The 16,116-nt window shown below is 41.6% G+C and overlaps 1 protein-coding gene across 10 annotated transcripts in view; it reads right to left on the bottom strand.

The window, feature by feature from the left end:
• LOC134485166 (uncharacterized) overlaps positions 1-16,116 on the bottom strand; it is a 52,654-nt gene that overhangs the window by 20,895 nt on the left and 15,643 nt on the right. For 4 of the 10 annotated variants that reach the window (XR_015655328.1, XR_015655321.1, XM_087610324.1 and 1 more), the window contains one exon: positions 13,718-13,875. Coding sequence is in view for 7 of the 10 variants with exons in the window: in XM_087610324.1 (XP_087466450.1) it covers positions 13,718-13,815 (98 nt within the window). In the remaining 3 variants the exon portion in view is untranslated. Of the gene's footprint in view, positions 1-13,717; positions 13,879-14,953; positions 15,013-16,116 lie in introns of all 10 variants that reach the window. The other 6 variants (XM_087610323.1, XM_087610316.1, XM_087610336.1 and 3 more) reach the window with 2 other exon arrangements.

The following is a 16,116-nucleotide window of genomic DNA, read 5'->3' as shown; positions in this document are numbered from 1 at the left end:
TGGTAATGGGGCTATGTCTAGAAGCTCACTTCATAGCAAGCAGAGATACATAAAGGGGCAACAGCAAGACTGAGACCCAAGGACACAGTCAAGCCACCTACTTTCTAGAGTTAAGCCCACTTCCTAATGTTTCCACATCCTCCCAAATAGTCCTGCTGACTAGAGACCAAGAATGCAACAAATCAACTGTGGGGTACTTTTGTGTTCAAAACATAAGAAAGACATTGTGCTTCAGAGCTACCTTAGTCTTCATAGCTGTTAAAATAGGAGGAGACCCTGAAAGAGAATTAACGACACATGGCATAATGGCCAATTTCTCTTCACTGTGATAAAATATCCTACAGACACAATTTAGGGGGAGAAGGATTTATTTTGTCCCATAGTTTGAGTGAATACAGTTCATCATGGGTGGGAGACCATAATAGGATTGTACAGCTGGTTTTATGTGTCAACTTTAACACGCTGAAGTGATCACAGAGAAAATGCCTCCATAAGACCCAGCTGTAAGGCATTTTCTCAACTAGTGATCAAGAGGGGAGGGCCCAGCCCATTGTGGGTGGTGCCGTCCCTGTGTTGGTAGTCTTGGGTTCTATATGAGAGCAAGCTGAGCAAGCCAGGGGAAGCAAGCCAGTAAGTAACATCCCTCCATGGCCTCTGTATCAGCTCCTGCTTCCTGCCCTATGCGAGTTCCGGTCCTGAGTTCCTTTGGTGATGTACAGCAATGTGAATGTGTAAACTGTATAAACCCTTTCCTCCTCAACTTGCTTCTTGGTCATGGTGTTTGTGCAGGAATAGAAACCCTGACTAAGACAAGGGTTATCGTAGTAGAAGCTTCTGGCCACAGCCAGAAAATTTAGAAGCCAAGAACTGGGGCTAGAAGCAAAACAGATCAACGAGTCTCAACATTAAACCTTGCTGTGCTCTATTGGCTTTATAACCCGAGGTTTTTACATCCTCCTAAAATAACACCATCTGCTGAGGTCCAAGGGTCAAGTACATGAGCCTGTGGGGGACATTCTACATCCAAACTCAGCACATAGGATGAACATTCCACCCTCTATAAGGGATGCCCTAGAAGGAGACTGAGAGATGCCATGAGTCTACTGCTCCTCTCACAGGCCATTCATAACGGGGATTCTCCCCATTCTTGGAGGTAAAGTAGGTGATTTTTCAAAGGTTATTTTGACCCCAGTATGCTTTGTCTTACATATTGGAGCCAGATCCTCACTTTTGAAATGAAATCAACTCATTGGCGGATTTATGATCAATCCTGATTGCCAGCTAAGAAAGAGATAACAAACTAGAAAGTTCTTTTTCCATTTCCCAATTTCATAAACTTTCTCTTCTTGATGGAAATAAAGACCTGTGCTTGAAGGCTCCAGTTGCCATGGTGCTAAGAAACTTGACGTCCTCAAAGTATGAAACAATCCCAGCCATTCAAAGTTGACCCTTAAAATAAAACCCAGCTTTCTAAGCTCAAAAACTTCTAAGTTCTACCCCAATCCTGAGTTCATAAAAAGCACTCAATTAAAGTCTCCGTGTTGAAATATATATATATTATATATTCATATATATGTATATATATATACCTTCCATTATCGTGCATTTCCTCATTTTTCTTCCATATTGAGAGAGACAATTTCCATTTGTGATGATCAGCCACAACATACATGCAAATGTGCTAAGTAAAATTAGGTGTAGCTGAGTGAAAGTCTTTTAAAGACAGTCTGCATCCTAAGCCAGCGAGTGGAGAATGTGGGGAATTATTCCTGCTCTCTTACTATATGCAAATGCTCAGATTATAGCTAATTATATTGTTGCAAAGCAGAGCCAAGAAACTGCTGCCGTACTCCCAGTCTCCTTGGGGAACATGCCATGAAAAGAACTTTTTTCCCTCCTTTGTAAATTACACTATAATATAATTGGGTCTCGCTGTTCCTGTAACACTTCTCTCAGGGATAGCGCAGGAGAAACGAACAATGTCTTCCTAAATCCCTGTTAAGATCATTAAATGTGGGATCACAACACACTAGCAAGCACCCAAGTCTTCATGTGTCACAGGAACAAAACTGGGAAGAGAAAAAAAAAAGTGACAAATTACATCATATGGGTTTTTTTTTTTTTTTTTTTTTTGCTGTTACAATGGAGTTCAAGGTAATAAAGTGTTAATGAATTCGTCCCTGTATCACTGGCTTTGTAAGGGGACTTTTTAAGTTTTTACTACCTCGTAGGAATAATTGTCCTATGCTGTTAGACAGCTGTTGGGAGAAAAAGGGTTGAGAGTGTGCAGTTGACTCTGTTTTTACTGCACTGTCATGTGCATTGTTAGAATGACATACTGCACTGCCTCCTGCCTTTTAGTTTTACACAGGAAGAAAATTTCTCTTTAGACAATTTGGGGCCGGGGACAAACTAGAGCCCAGTTAAAAGGGGCATGTACCTAACTTCTCTCCTTGGACACGTTGGTTGGAGTAATTTGAGTAATCGTCAGGGTGCATTGGACAGAGAGTAAATTCCTGAGCTCAACTCTCTCATCCTGCAGTACAGAAAGATGTTCTTATACTTCTGAAACTGTACACATAGACCCATCCAAGTGGTCACAGTAGTCCAAGGAGGATTGTAAGTAAGACTTTACAACTGTGGGTGATAGAGTGTTTTATGTTTTGAATTTGTTTCTTTCTGGTCAGATGCTTCTTTTCCTGTCCATTCTTTGACACACAGTGTGTCATGATGCTTTTGGGCATGATGCTTACATGTAGTAAAACAACTGACCTCCTTATTCCTAAAATCAAAACATTTTGTGTGTTTTAGACTTAGCTTTCTTTTCAGATTCAAATCAATATTTCACAGATGCTAAAAAGGTCTTTAATGTGCCTTCCTGCCTCTGACTGCAGAGGTGTCTCATGTTTGAGATGTGTAGCCATACATCATCTTTTTAGCAGTTCATCAGAGGGTCAAGGGACCCACTCATCAGAGAGGACAGTGACTACAAACACTTTACTCTGCCATCTGGCATGACCTAACAGTCACCACCTGCAGCATAGACCCTGCCTTTGGGAGCAGAGTAGTCGTGCCACCATTACTGACTGGGTGACTTGAAGCTTGTCAACCTATTAGATTCCATTTAAACTGCTCCATCATCCTAGGCTGCTGTAAGGACTAAATGTGAAACTCCTTTTTAGATCTTACCAGTGCACCACCCAACACACACACACACACACACACACACACACACACACACACACACACACACACACAGACAGAGTGGTCATGCGGTGACTGCTATAGAAGTATAGAAGTAATGATCAATGATGGACAAGGACCCAAAACATCATTTTTCTAATAAAAAGAATTAATACTTTTGTCTTAATAAACTATAAATTGATTCTGACTCTCCCATTCCAGTGCTCTTCATAGCCCTGTCCTGTGGCTATGTATTTTTTCCTGTAAATTTACAGCTGTTGCCAATTGAGTATAGCAAAATGAAAACTTTAGTTTTAAATGCTTATGTTAATGTCACAATGTAAATATGCCATTGACCCCCTTCCTCTGTCTTTCTCTGTTTCTCTGTCTGCTTCTCTGTTTGCTTCTGTCCCTGTCTTTGCATGTGTGTGTACTGTGTGTTTGTTTGTTTCTGTCTCTTTCTCTGTCTATCTCTGTCTCCCTCTCCATCTGTCTCTGTTTCCCTCTCCATCTGTCTCTGTCTCTCTCTGTATCTATCTATCTATCTATCTATCTATCTATCTATCTATCTATCTCAGACAAACACACACAGAAAAAACACACGGCATGCTTGGGTTATCCTGCAGATCTTTAAGAGATGTCACTGTACCTCAAACTATAGGTGGTCATGTGGTGAGGTGAAATAATCATATAATAATGGCAGTGCATTGGTTAGTTTTCTGTTGCTGTGATGAAATACCATAAGCAACTTGAGGAAGGAAGGGTTTATTTGATCTTACAGTTTCAGAAGTCGAGTCGATATGGCAGGGGAAGCATTGCAGCAGAAGCAGGAGGCTTAGCACTCACATGTCTAGCTACATGTAAGAATTAGAGAGTGTAAGGCAAGACTATAAACTCTCTAAGCGCCCCCCTCCCACAGTGATTTTCATCTTCCATCAAGACTCCAGTTCCTAAAGGTTCATAACCCTCCATCACCACTACCAGTGTCACTACAACCACCACCTTCTCCCCCATCCCCACTCCCCATCCCTTCCCAATAAACAAAGCCACCAACTGGGGACCAACAGCAAATACATAAGCCTATGAAAGGCATTTCTCACTCAAACCAACACAAATATAAATATTTACAACTTACATATGGCAATGTCACACACTCTTCTTATGTACTCATGGTATTGCCCCTTATAAGCATCTATTCAAGATAATACCAAGACACCTGTGTGTGGATAAATAGGTCAAGGCACAACAGATTAAGTGTACTTAAGCATGAAGGTAAATGGCTAAAATAAGATTCACACCCAAGAAGTCTAACTTTAGCAAATACACCTTTATTGTTCCTATGATTTAACTACTTACGAAGAATTACTTCTCTGCCAGGCACTCCATGTTCATGTCTAATTTACTCTCCCTTATTAAATATTACATTAAATGAGGATAGAACCTAGTTCTTAGCCTACCTGGTTCCAAAACCATATTGGCCTCTACAATATGCTAGGTCACAACTGAATGGCAGGGTTTGGAGGAAACTCTAAGTGAACCTATTAGAATGTTGCCTCCCAGATAAATGTGTTACTCTTTACTCATCCTTGTCTTGCCTTGCTAGAAGACACAGGACCTTAAGTACCTGTATCTCAAGAGTTTTGGTGTCTCTGGGTTCTATGATTATTCATGTGTTTCTTGAAACTCTCTGATGAAAAAGGTCCCTCACTCAAGATCCATACACCAGACTTCAGTACATCTCCCAACAGCCATTATGGGAGGATTTTCTATGTCATTTAAGGATCTGAGAAATCTTTGTACCCAAATTCTCACTTTTTGTTCATGCTTCAGTGATGGCTTCAGTAAGACAGAACCTTGTCACTTTGCATCAACAACAAAACTCACAGAGCAGCAGAAACAATGTCATCTTCAGGACAAGTCTAACAAGACAAATACAAAGTCAAAGGACATGTACTTCCAGTGTCGTGGCAATTCTTCCAAAGGACTGCTCAAACCCGTGAGGGATTGCATGACTTTAACCTGTGAGTTTGATAATAGTCTTATCAATTTTGCACTTAAAAGCCTTATGGCATAGTTATTATCTTGGTACTTGTTCTGATTAATTCTTCTAAGTGGTCTTCCTGTCTCCAAGTATGATCTCTTCCTTCTATCCTATGACAGATATAAAAGGTCCCGTGACTACCAAATCCATTTTCTTTCCTTCTCAAAACAAAAATGGGTAATAGTCAAATAACTTTGCAATTGGGTGGTGCTCTATCATTGGGTTCTGGCTAAACTGATATAGCCAAGCACCCTACACTTGGTAACTTATAAATAAATCCTTTGTTAACCACAATGGTATGTCTGATACTAAAGTCCCAACAGGTTTGGTATCTGGTGAGGGCTTTCTCCCAATTTCAAAAATGGAACCTTCTTTCTAAGTTGTCATGGGATGGGGGAGAAGGGTATAAACAATGGGTATAAAAGGTATAAAGCTCCCAGTGGCTTCCTTTGTAAGAACATTAATCCCATTGGTAAGGGCTGAGCTCATGACCTAATCATTTCCTATAGAGCTCTCCTGGATACTATCACATTGGGAATTAGATTTCAACAAATGAGCTGTACAGAGACAGGTGAACAATTCCATTCAACCCCTGCCCATCTTGTCCACACCCTTCTCAAACTCCAGGTATATTGACTCTGACCCAACTCTCATTCCAGCATCAACATTGACATCTAAGTCAAAAATTCATCTAAATATCGACTCATTCCCCCATAGGAAGGCTCGAGGTGGGTTATCCTAAAGTCAATTGTTCTGAAAAGTCAACATGTTTCCAAAGTACAAGAGCGACCCAGATACAAAACAGACATTCTCAATCTAAGGGGAAGGGACCAAAGTGACAAGGAGGAATGGAAGCGATGGGGGAGGTAAGAGGTGCCATGTAAATTCAACAACTGCCAGTACTGTGGAATCATAGGCCTTGAGAACCATCTTTGTTGACTCTGCATTCTATCTTGTGGACTCTCTGGGGTAAAGGTTCTTCTGGATTTCCTCCCTAAGGCTTTAGTAGGGTCATTTCTTATAGCTCTGCTAGGCAAGGCCCACACAGCATCTCTCAAAGGGTATGTTGGGAACTTCGCCTCCTGGCTCTTTGGGCTAATTGAACTGTGATGAGTCTACTGTTCTGGATTTCAAGGTGGGCCCATTCTTAACCTATTCCATTTTACTCCCAGATTTTGGGCTATGTTGCCCTTCTTTCTAAAAAGTCCATTTCCCCCCTACCCTTCATTCATCCATCCCTGTGAACTCAATTCAATACTTCTTAGTTTGAGAAGTTTTATGTGATCCCTCTAAATCTGTTAACATTTTGGCCATTTGTTGTGATGTGTATTCTGTATAGTGTAAGATGTTTAAAGTATCTCAATCCATGGTGCCAGTAGCAAACCCTTTCTATTGTTGTGACAGTACCTCCACAGAGTCTTGAAGAGCAAAATGATGCACATCTAAGAACCACTATTTCAGATGGAGAAGGGATACCTTCTGCATGCAACATGGCAAACCCTTGTGATTCTCCATGCAATGAGATACTTCTCTGAGTATTTCATCTGTGGGAATCTCATAGACCAGGTACAATTTTCCCTGGTAAATTAACTGAGAGAAAAGAATGTAACTCAGAATAGTTGTCACTTAATACTCAATCAGACAACTAAGAAGTGAAAATCCAAGGCCTACAATGAAGTCCCCTTGGCTCAATGAGGCCCCTGCTCTCCCCAAGAGAATATACAAATGTTGGGAGAATGGAGGTAGGAGAGAGGGCTCCTCAGTGGTGTGGATGCCTGTCAGTTTCCTGGACTTCTTGGAGTAACCATTTCTTATATTCACTCTGTAAGTTACTGCAGTGAACTCATTGGTTCAAACAGCTAAACATGGGTTGGAATCCTTTCTTTGGTTTGCCATGAATAGAAATAGACTCCAGGAAAGACCACATGAGAGTGCTTAACATAGAGTAGTTGGTATTGTAGTGATTAGACCAACTGGGCTGTACAGTCCTTTTGAACTCGTGAGTCTCCGGTTCTCACATTGAAAGCCCCCAAGAATCAGACTGACCTTCTTTGCAGTGCTCACGCTCTCTCACCTCTGCTGCCCTTCACTGCTGTCTGTTCAATCTTTCCACCTCACTAAGGCAAAATACTTTCTTAACACATGACAATAAAGTGCAAATGGCAGATATCAAGTCTTCCCATTTCTGTCACACCACCTGATCATAAAACTACCAAAGACAAATGCAGACAGCCTACAGTTAAAAGTCCCCATTATAACAAAGGACACTTGACCCAAAGATCCAGCCGATGACAGGGACTGACATCTGTCCACCTGACTCTAGACTTATGTAGGTTGTCTTTACAAAAATGTTTCCCTATAACCATCAGAGAGTGTGGTAAGGCTCTTTCTTTTCTTTTGCCTGCCAAAGGACTAAGAACAGAGTCTCATTGATATACATCCTATGGGAAACCTTCATCAGCCATCTGGAAAGAATAGAAGCTTGAAAACCATCCCTGCCTGACTTCAATTACAGCCAGGAGATGCTGCAGCAGAATTCTACTATTTACAGTACATCCCTTCTTCCCGCATCATTCTCTCTCACTCACTGGCTATACAATGATGTACAGGAAACATCTGTTCCATTGTGTGCCAGGCAAAGTCATAGTCATACTCCTATATAATAAACACATACAGTAATATACAAAATATATGTTGGACTATACAGAGATATATATCCCACAAATGGAAGCACAGATACAAATACACAGAGATTATGTGAACACAGAAGTACAATATGCACATGTGAGTAAACGCACCAAAGTGTTCATATTACATTAGAATCTTGATGCTCACAACAGACATTCAACTCAGTTGGCTTTACATAGTAGGGGTATTGATACCTGAGAGAATCAAGACGAAGAACAATGAACCTGGGATAAAAACAGAGAAAGAGCTTGGCCTGAAGAACAACTAAACTGAGCTGTGGCCTTTATCAACTTCACTACCCTTTTTGGTCTATTTCTCTGATTTTCATTTTTCACCATGGTAGCTTCACATAAAAAGCCTTTATATAGCCTAATGTGAGAATGAGTACATCTCTGTCTCTGACCACAGGTTATAAGAAATCAAGTTGCCAGAGTGTTTTCTGGTTGCTATGCCAAAAGCCAAGGGCGGGTAGATCCAGGTGCCCACACGTCTCAGGTAGCTCCAGGCAGGTTAGACTGCATTGACAAAAAGTTCTCTAACCTCCGTGGCTTGCTTCCATAAAGACTGCATTATATTACATGCTTATCTTGAGCTAGATGTGGCTTTGTCTCATTCTTTCTTATCTGGGACGCAGGATGACCTGTTCAAAAGTGTCAGACAAGAGAGACAGCAGACGAGGTGACACACCATGTAAGTGCCCTTAGAACACCTGAAGTGTAGCATGCATCTGTGGGTTCTCATCCCAACAGCCAGAGTACCTCATCTGGCCATGTCTAATATCAACAGTGGGAATGAAGGATGAATACTTCGACTACTATGGTCTGCCTTTTCCTAGCCAGATGTGACTGGCTAAGAGATTCTAGAACAAATCTGTACCTTGACTAACAGGACAGGATCCAATTGAGCCTCTGTGGTGGCTCTAGCAGTAGTGTTGATAAAGAAAGGAGCTGGGAGTACCCACAAAAAAATCTTCTGGGCATGCTATACCATTATGTTATAGAAATGTTATAGATAAATCACTGTGCACACATGCATTTGGCTCAACTAACCACAGCGTATACATGAAACACATGCTTGTTAACTTCTGCATGCTGATTGGGGCATGTTTGCAGACATGGACACATATGTGCACATGTGTACATTAATAGAGGTTTCTGTGTAGACACATGTGCACACACAAACATGCTCAAAGCACACTTTTTACTGGGTCCACCCTCATTTACATATGAACCCACATGCACATGCCCACCCTCAGGCACACATGCACACTCCAGCTCAGCAGGGAAGGGCTGCTTCTGTGGCTGGAGAGATCAAAGGCAGCTGCTCCCTCTGCATATTTAAGGAACCCCTGCTGCTTCCCTGCAGCTCTTAGCTGAACCCCCTGCCTAGCCAAAGCCCTACTCTGGGAAATGCCTGCAACTCCCAAACTCTACCCTAGGGGGAAGGATTTGGGTCTAAACACTTCTTCCCTTAAGCTTTTAAAGAAAGACACACAGAGAGACCCCCAGACAGGCCTGAAGGACCCCATTTGGAAAACCCAAAGATAAAGATGAGGCATAACCAGAGGGGACAGAGCCACTGGGGCAGCAAACTCATCCCTAGGGAAGATAGGACTGACAGCCATCATTGCTGAAAAGCTTGTATTCCTTCCAGTGGAACACTGAGAGCCAAGCCAGTAACTCTTCTGAACCAGTCACTTCCCCTCTGAACCACAGAAATTCAAAAGCCATCCAACCCAGCAATGCAAAGTGCTGATACAAGGAGCTCTGCCCCACAGTTCATACCATACCACAGCAGACATCACTAATCCATTACAGCACCCTTTCTGGCCTATTCTGGAGATGGTCTTTGAATAATTTTGCACAAATTCCTCTTCACTAATACACTAAGCAAACAATATAGAGCATACATGGAGGGGGACCTGTCAGCAGCCCTGGTGTGACCTTAATACTCCATCACCTCCATGAGGAGAGTACAGCTCAGGAGAAGAAAGACGCTAACCTACAAGAAATAAATTAGGAGGTTGACATAGATGTACCCTTAGCTCTCACCTCCTTCCCACACCCTGTTTTCAGCCAGAAGTAATAATGGGTTCCATTTATTGGGCACCACTGATTAGCACTAGTGATCACACTGAAAAGAACTCAAGATGCCAAGACACAGCGGGTGAAAGCACCATGATCAATCGCATCTGTGATTGGCAGCATGCCCCATTCTTGTCTCAGATACAGGTACACGAGGCTGAACCATACACTCCCCTCTATTTGTAAAGTAATAATCCATACCTATCTACAAAGAGAACTGACTCTCCTGGGAATGAGAATGCTGTGAGATGAGCTCTGGGAGGTGTATAGAAGTCTGTGCAAAGTGGCACTGCCAAGGAGGCAAACAGTCATGGGTTCAACAGCTAACCAGAATTCTCACACCACCCATGAGACTCCACATGCTATCCCTATTGGTGATTTAGTCTCTCTATCAGAAATAAGGGCATGGGATTCATATCCCCCTCAGTTCCTAACGAGATAATACTACCAAAACAATAGCACGATAATTTATTGTACATCAATTAAAGAGCAGCTACTGTGCTTGACTCTGCATGCTAACCCTTTCAATGTTGGGTTATATACCCATAATTAAGAAAATTAAATGGTCAGAGATGTGGGTGAATTCCTTGATATCACACAGGCAGAAATGGTAGGACTGCAGCCATTGTGTCTGTCTGATGCAAAAGTCTGTTCTCTTTGTGCTAAACAATGATTAGATGTGTTTTGAATCAAAATAGAAGAGAAAGTTCTATGGAAAAGAAGAAGTAGCTTTGGGTGTAGGCTACAAAGAAGGGTGCATCAGTCTTCAAATCCTTCCGACATCTTCCACTGTTCATAACTTAAATTTTTGTCCCTAGATTTAAAACATTTAACATGATTTATTTATTTTATGTGTATCAGTATTTTGCTTAGAGGTAGGCAAGTGTACTATATATATGACTGGCATCCATGAAGGTTAGAAAAGGGCATCAGATCCCCCAGAACTGGAGTTAAGAATGTTTTGAGCCACCAAGTGGATGCAGAGAATTGAACCCTTGTGCTTTACAGGTACAAGTACTCTTAATGACTGAGCCATCTCTCCACTCCTACACCATATTTCAATCTGATTTAAAATTAGATATCCAAAATTTAATAGACAAAGATTGCCCAGTTTTTATTTAAACTGCTCAATACAGTTTAATCTGTTCCATGCCCTTTTTTAAAGTCACAAATATTACAATCACTAATTTAGAAAGTGAAAATACAGACATAAAGAAGAAAATAAGAAATAATTTTATGTCCTAATCCATCTCCAAGGAATAACCAAGGAATTGTTAATGTTTTTGTATGCATTAGCCTTCCAGAATATTCCATAAATATGTTGTTTACATGGTAAACTCATTCCACAATACTGATTTTTATAGCCTTCCTTTTATTTTAATAATATTTCACAATCTTAAAATAGGCATCATTTTGACTCTCTGGGTATAGTCTACTGTAAGACTTTTATAATATTATTGGAAAAATATTGGCATTGAAGTTGTTTTCAATTAAATGTCATAAAAAACCATAGAAAGCAATTTTTACATATTTTTATGGTAAGTAATTTTCTTAGAATTCCGAGGTGAAATGTATGAATAACTTAAGTGTTTTGTATCTAATCCAAGTAACCTTCCAGGAAAATGTGTTTCAGTTTGCCAGTTCTGCAATCTTCTTCAGATCTTTGCCCAAACTGGACGTTTCACTTTTAGATCTTTGCATCTTAACACTTATGAGCATAGAAACAGAGTGAAACACTTTGGATGGAAACCATGGGGCCCCAAGGGAGCTCATGCATCAACTGTGGAAATGGATGTGTTTATTTATTTAAGTGGACATGGGTCAGCATCACCAGAAAAGAAGAAACGCATATAACAGTTCTTTCGATGACACTTCAATGTTACTGCTAGATCCAGGTTCAATGTACCATAGGGGCTGCTGTCTCCTTGACAGACTGTGAGCCCCATATGGGTAGGAACCATATCTCTGAAAAACTATGGGGTCTTGGGCAGAGACCCACTCACAAGCACTGTCTTTATGTCTGTCAGTGTCTACAGTGGTTCTACTAGATAACCTGTAAGGAGAACATCTTCTGTTTTGGTTAAGGGATTGAAACTTCTGGGGTCTCTGGAACCACTTTCCTCATCTAGAAATGGGCTGATATCACTGACTTCACAAAGCAGGGATGACAGGGGTGACAGAATAGATTGCAGAGCTGGAAAAGTCTTTGAAGAGCAGACACCATGCTAATGTCCCTTGGACTATGTTTATACTGAACTCTGGGAGTTGTTTCATAGATGCCCCTATCCTGAAACAGGTATGCACACATGAAATCATCTGTTTAAACAAGTCTCCTTTTACATATCACAAGAAGTGATCTTAGCTAGGGTGTTTAGGAAATAGACCTGATTAAAAATCCTGGATTTAACACTGACTAGTTTATGACCTTTTGCAAGATGTCTAAATATCTTCACCCTACTGGCCTGGAACTTACTACTTAGGTGAGGATGACCTTGAATTCACAATGGCTACCTGTCTCTAACAAATTCTGTATGTGCTACCATGTTCAGCCTCTTAGGTTTTCTTGACTATAAAATACACACATACACACAGAGGAGAGAGAGAGAGAGAGAGAGAGAGAGAGAGAGAGAGAGAGAGAGAGAGAAATGAAATGAGACACTATAAATTCCAGTTCCCAACCTAGACTGAGGGTGTCTTAGTCAGTGTTTTATTGCTGTGTAGAGATACTATGAACATGGCTACACTTGTAAAATAAAGCATTTAACTGGGCCTTGCTCACAGTTTCAGGGGTTTAGTTCGTTATTTTCTTGGCAGAAAGCATGGAGGCATACAGACGGACATAGTGCTGGAGATCTGTGGGCAGGAGGAGGAGGGAGAAGGAGAGAGAGAGAGGGAGGGAGGGAAGGAGGGGGAGAGGGAGAGGGAAACAGACTGAGTCTGGTGAGTCTGGGGCTAGGGCTTCTGAAATCTCAAAATCCACCTCCAATGACACATTTCTTCCAACGAGGCCACACCTACTCTGACAAGGCCACACCTACTCTGACAAAGCCACACCCCTTAATCCTAATTAGTGCCACTCTCTATGACTAAACATTCAAATATTTAAGCCTATAGGGGTCATTCCTATTCAAACTACCACAGAGGTATATAGTTGGAATTCATGAAATAGTACTTTCTTTTTCTTGACATCTATAAGAAAGACTCTCTGTCAATCAACTTTGGCTGTCTGTCATCTTTTGTTGTACTGAAACCACCTCCAAATGTCCTAAAACATAAAATAGAAATCATGCATTTAACTCGGTATTCTGTGAATGCAGAATGTGGGCTGGGGTCATGACTGGCCTCTGCTGACCTCGTGGCTGCAGTCATTGAATAGTTGATGATCGACCTCACACAACATGACTAGTAGGTCAGCTGAGTATCAGCGGGGTCAAAGAAGGTAAACTGGAGCAAACCAAACCAAACTGGGTCTTGAGTATCATCAGTCAGCAGGCTAAGTAGATTTTACTCTCATGATAGTAATAGCATGTTTCCAATCACAGCAAGTTACCAGGCATGTGTTTACTAATGCTTTTCTGTCCAGAGCTACCACTCAGTCAAACTAAGATTCAAAAGGAAGAGAAATAGATTCCACTTCTGGATGGGAGGATCTCAGTAGTCATGTCATCAATAAATGACCATACTGGGGTAGGGAGAATCTTTGCTCAGTTTTGCAACCTACCTGATAGTTGAGGGCTTCTTCCTGGACCATCTGTACCCTATGATGTAGTTGCTCACCCCCAAATAAAGCTTCTTTGTGCTTGTCAGAAATCTTCCCATACTTTCCAGGGTTCCCTCAAATCAGTGCCAAAATGGCACCATGATCCCCAGCCTAGAAGCCTGCTGAGCAGGAGACGAGACAAAAGAACAAATGCTTAAATTATCTGATGAATGTCAGATACATTAAACTAATTTATGTAATAATGTAAGCACAGTGATGGGAAGGTAATATGAGAGACATAAATTATACATTATTATTGTCAGCTCTAGCACTTATCTTAGTAGCGTGTCAAAATACATCCTGATATGTTAACATTTATAGAAATGAACAACAAGTGCTTGCTCAGGGCTCCAGCAGTGAGAGGAGGGATGCCATTTGCATGCAAGCACCAGCCTGTCATTGTTTTGCTCAGGACCAACCAGGCAAGGAAAAAAAAGGGTGCCCTGGGGGCTCAGCTTCTCCAGAGGGCCCTAGGCCAGAATCTTCCTAACAAGGTTCCAGGCTGTAGAAAACCAGGAAAAAGCATCCTCATGATATCACACTTGGCACTTACCAGATCTTCAATCTAAGTGATTTTACTTCTTCAGGCCTCAGTTTACATACCTCTAAAGTGGGACCAAGAGGACTGAAAGATTGCCACAAGGAAATGGCGAAATGATTATGATTTCATTACATGGTGGCGACCGAGTGCATTGATGTAGCAATCGTAGATTTGGAAACCCAAAGGAAGCCTGGCCTAGCCATCATGAACTGCTTTAATGACTGCCTAATGTTTCATCCATTCTGTATGCAAGGTTCCCTCTGATGTTTTCTGTTCCCCTGTACTATCACCATTTTATGGCCAAATGGGTCTCCGTGACACCTGAGACCAGAGTCTGAAAGACAGAAATCTATAGACATCAGCACAGGGCATGCTCTTAGAGAGGAATGGTAGGTAGGGGTGATGGACCTACGTGTCACACTTCATACAGACTGACTACTATCACCTGAAGTAACTAAAACTAAGTCTGAGCCTCACTGGGCAATTTCAAGGCTCTGGAAGGAAAGGTGGGCAGAAGCCCCTATCATGGCTCTAGTCCTGTCCCCCCCCCCACTTTCCAGGGTCTGTGTGAGAAATCTCTGGTTCATATCAAAGAGTATATTGGGAGCAGTAGAAGACTACTCTCTTTCCCCCTCTCTCTTTTATAACAAACATACCTCAATAGATCTAATTCAACAAATCAAAGTGAATAAATCTTCTTGTCCAAATAGGAAAACTGTAAAGGAAAAGTTCCGCTATAAGAATGTAACCTTGAATCACAACACTTTCGTAAAAGGCCATCTCTACATGACCATGTGCTCAGCCTCCCAACATCTTTAGATAGGATCAGAAAATGCTTGACAGCAGAGAAATCGTAGTACTCTTTTGTTGACTATATTCTGATTGGTGTGACCAGAAAAACAAAACAGGAGTCAGCCAACTCTGACCCTTGGGTCAAGGCCTAGCCCTGACTTCTGTTTTAGTAAATAAAATTTGATTGAAACACCAGGGATCCCATTTGTTTACCTATGGCTGCTTTTATAGGACAAAAGAAGAACTGAGTGGTTCTAACATATACTGAATGGTCCCTTACGGAAAAAAAAATGTTTGTTGACCTCTGATGGGGAGCATCCTAGCATATAACATATACAGTCAATTGAAAATCCTAAACATTATCATAAGCATTCTTTATTACTCTCTCTACATGATGGTTGTGTGTGTGTGTGTGTGTGTGTGTGTGTGTGTGTGTGTGTGTGTGTTGCGTTTGTGTGTAGACCAGAGGTCAACCTCAGGTGCCATTCCTCAAGAGTCGTCCACCTTGTTTAGAGACAGGGATCCTCATTGAGACTCAAAGTTCACCAATCAAGCTGGCTGGCATACCAATAAGCCCTGGGGATAAGCCAGTCTCCACCTCCCACTGCTGGGATTACAAGCATGCTCCCCCACTCCAAGATTTATTTTCTATGCATTCTGGGGAAATGATCTCAGGCCTTCACACTTGCACAGCAAGTTGCTTTATGGACTGAACTGTCTCCTCAGCTCAAGATGGCACCTTTTGAAATGCAATTTTCCCAAATACTGTGTTGGGGCCATGACCTCGGATCCTCTCCCCACCAGAGGGCATAAAAAAGTGGCAGTCTACAAAAGGCAGATCTCAGCTGGTAGAGAGGCTAGCCCTCTTGTCATCTTATCTACAAGTCTCCTGACACCCAAGTGGCAGTATCATTTCCCCATCTCCTAGCAAAGCCAAGCAACCGTGCCCACCCCTTGCCATTCGACAAAGTCTTTTAAACAGATGACTTTTAATAAGTTAATCCATTCATTGTCTGCCGCTCTGAAA

Source organism: Rattus norvegicus, chromosome 1, assembly GCF_021556685.1.
Source record: "Rattus norvegicus strain SHRSP/BbbUtx chromosome 1, alternate assembly SHRSP_T2T, whole genome shotgun sequence".
Taxonomy (NCBI): domain Eukaryota; kingdom Metazoa; phylum Chordata; class Mammalia; order Rodentia; family Muridae; genus Rattus; species Rattus norvegicus.
This window is presented reverse-complemented; position numbering and strand designations above follow the sequence as displayed.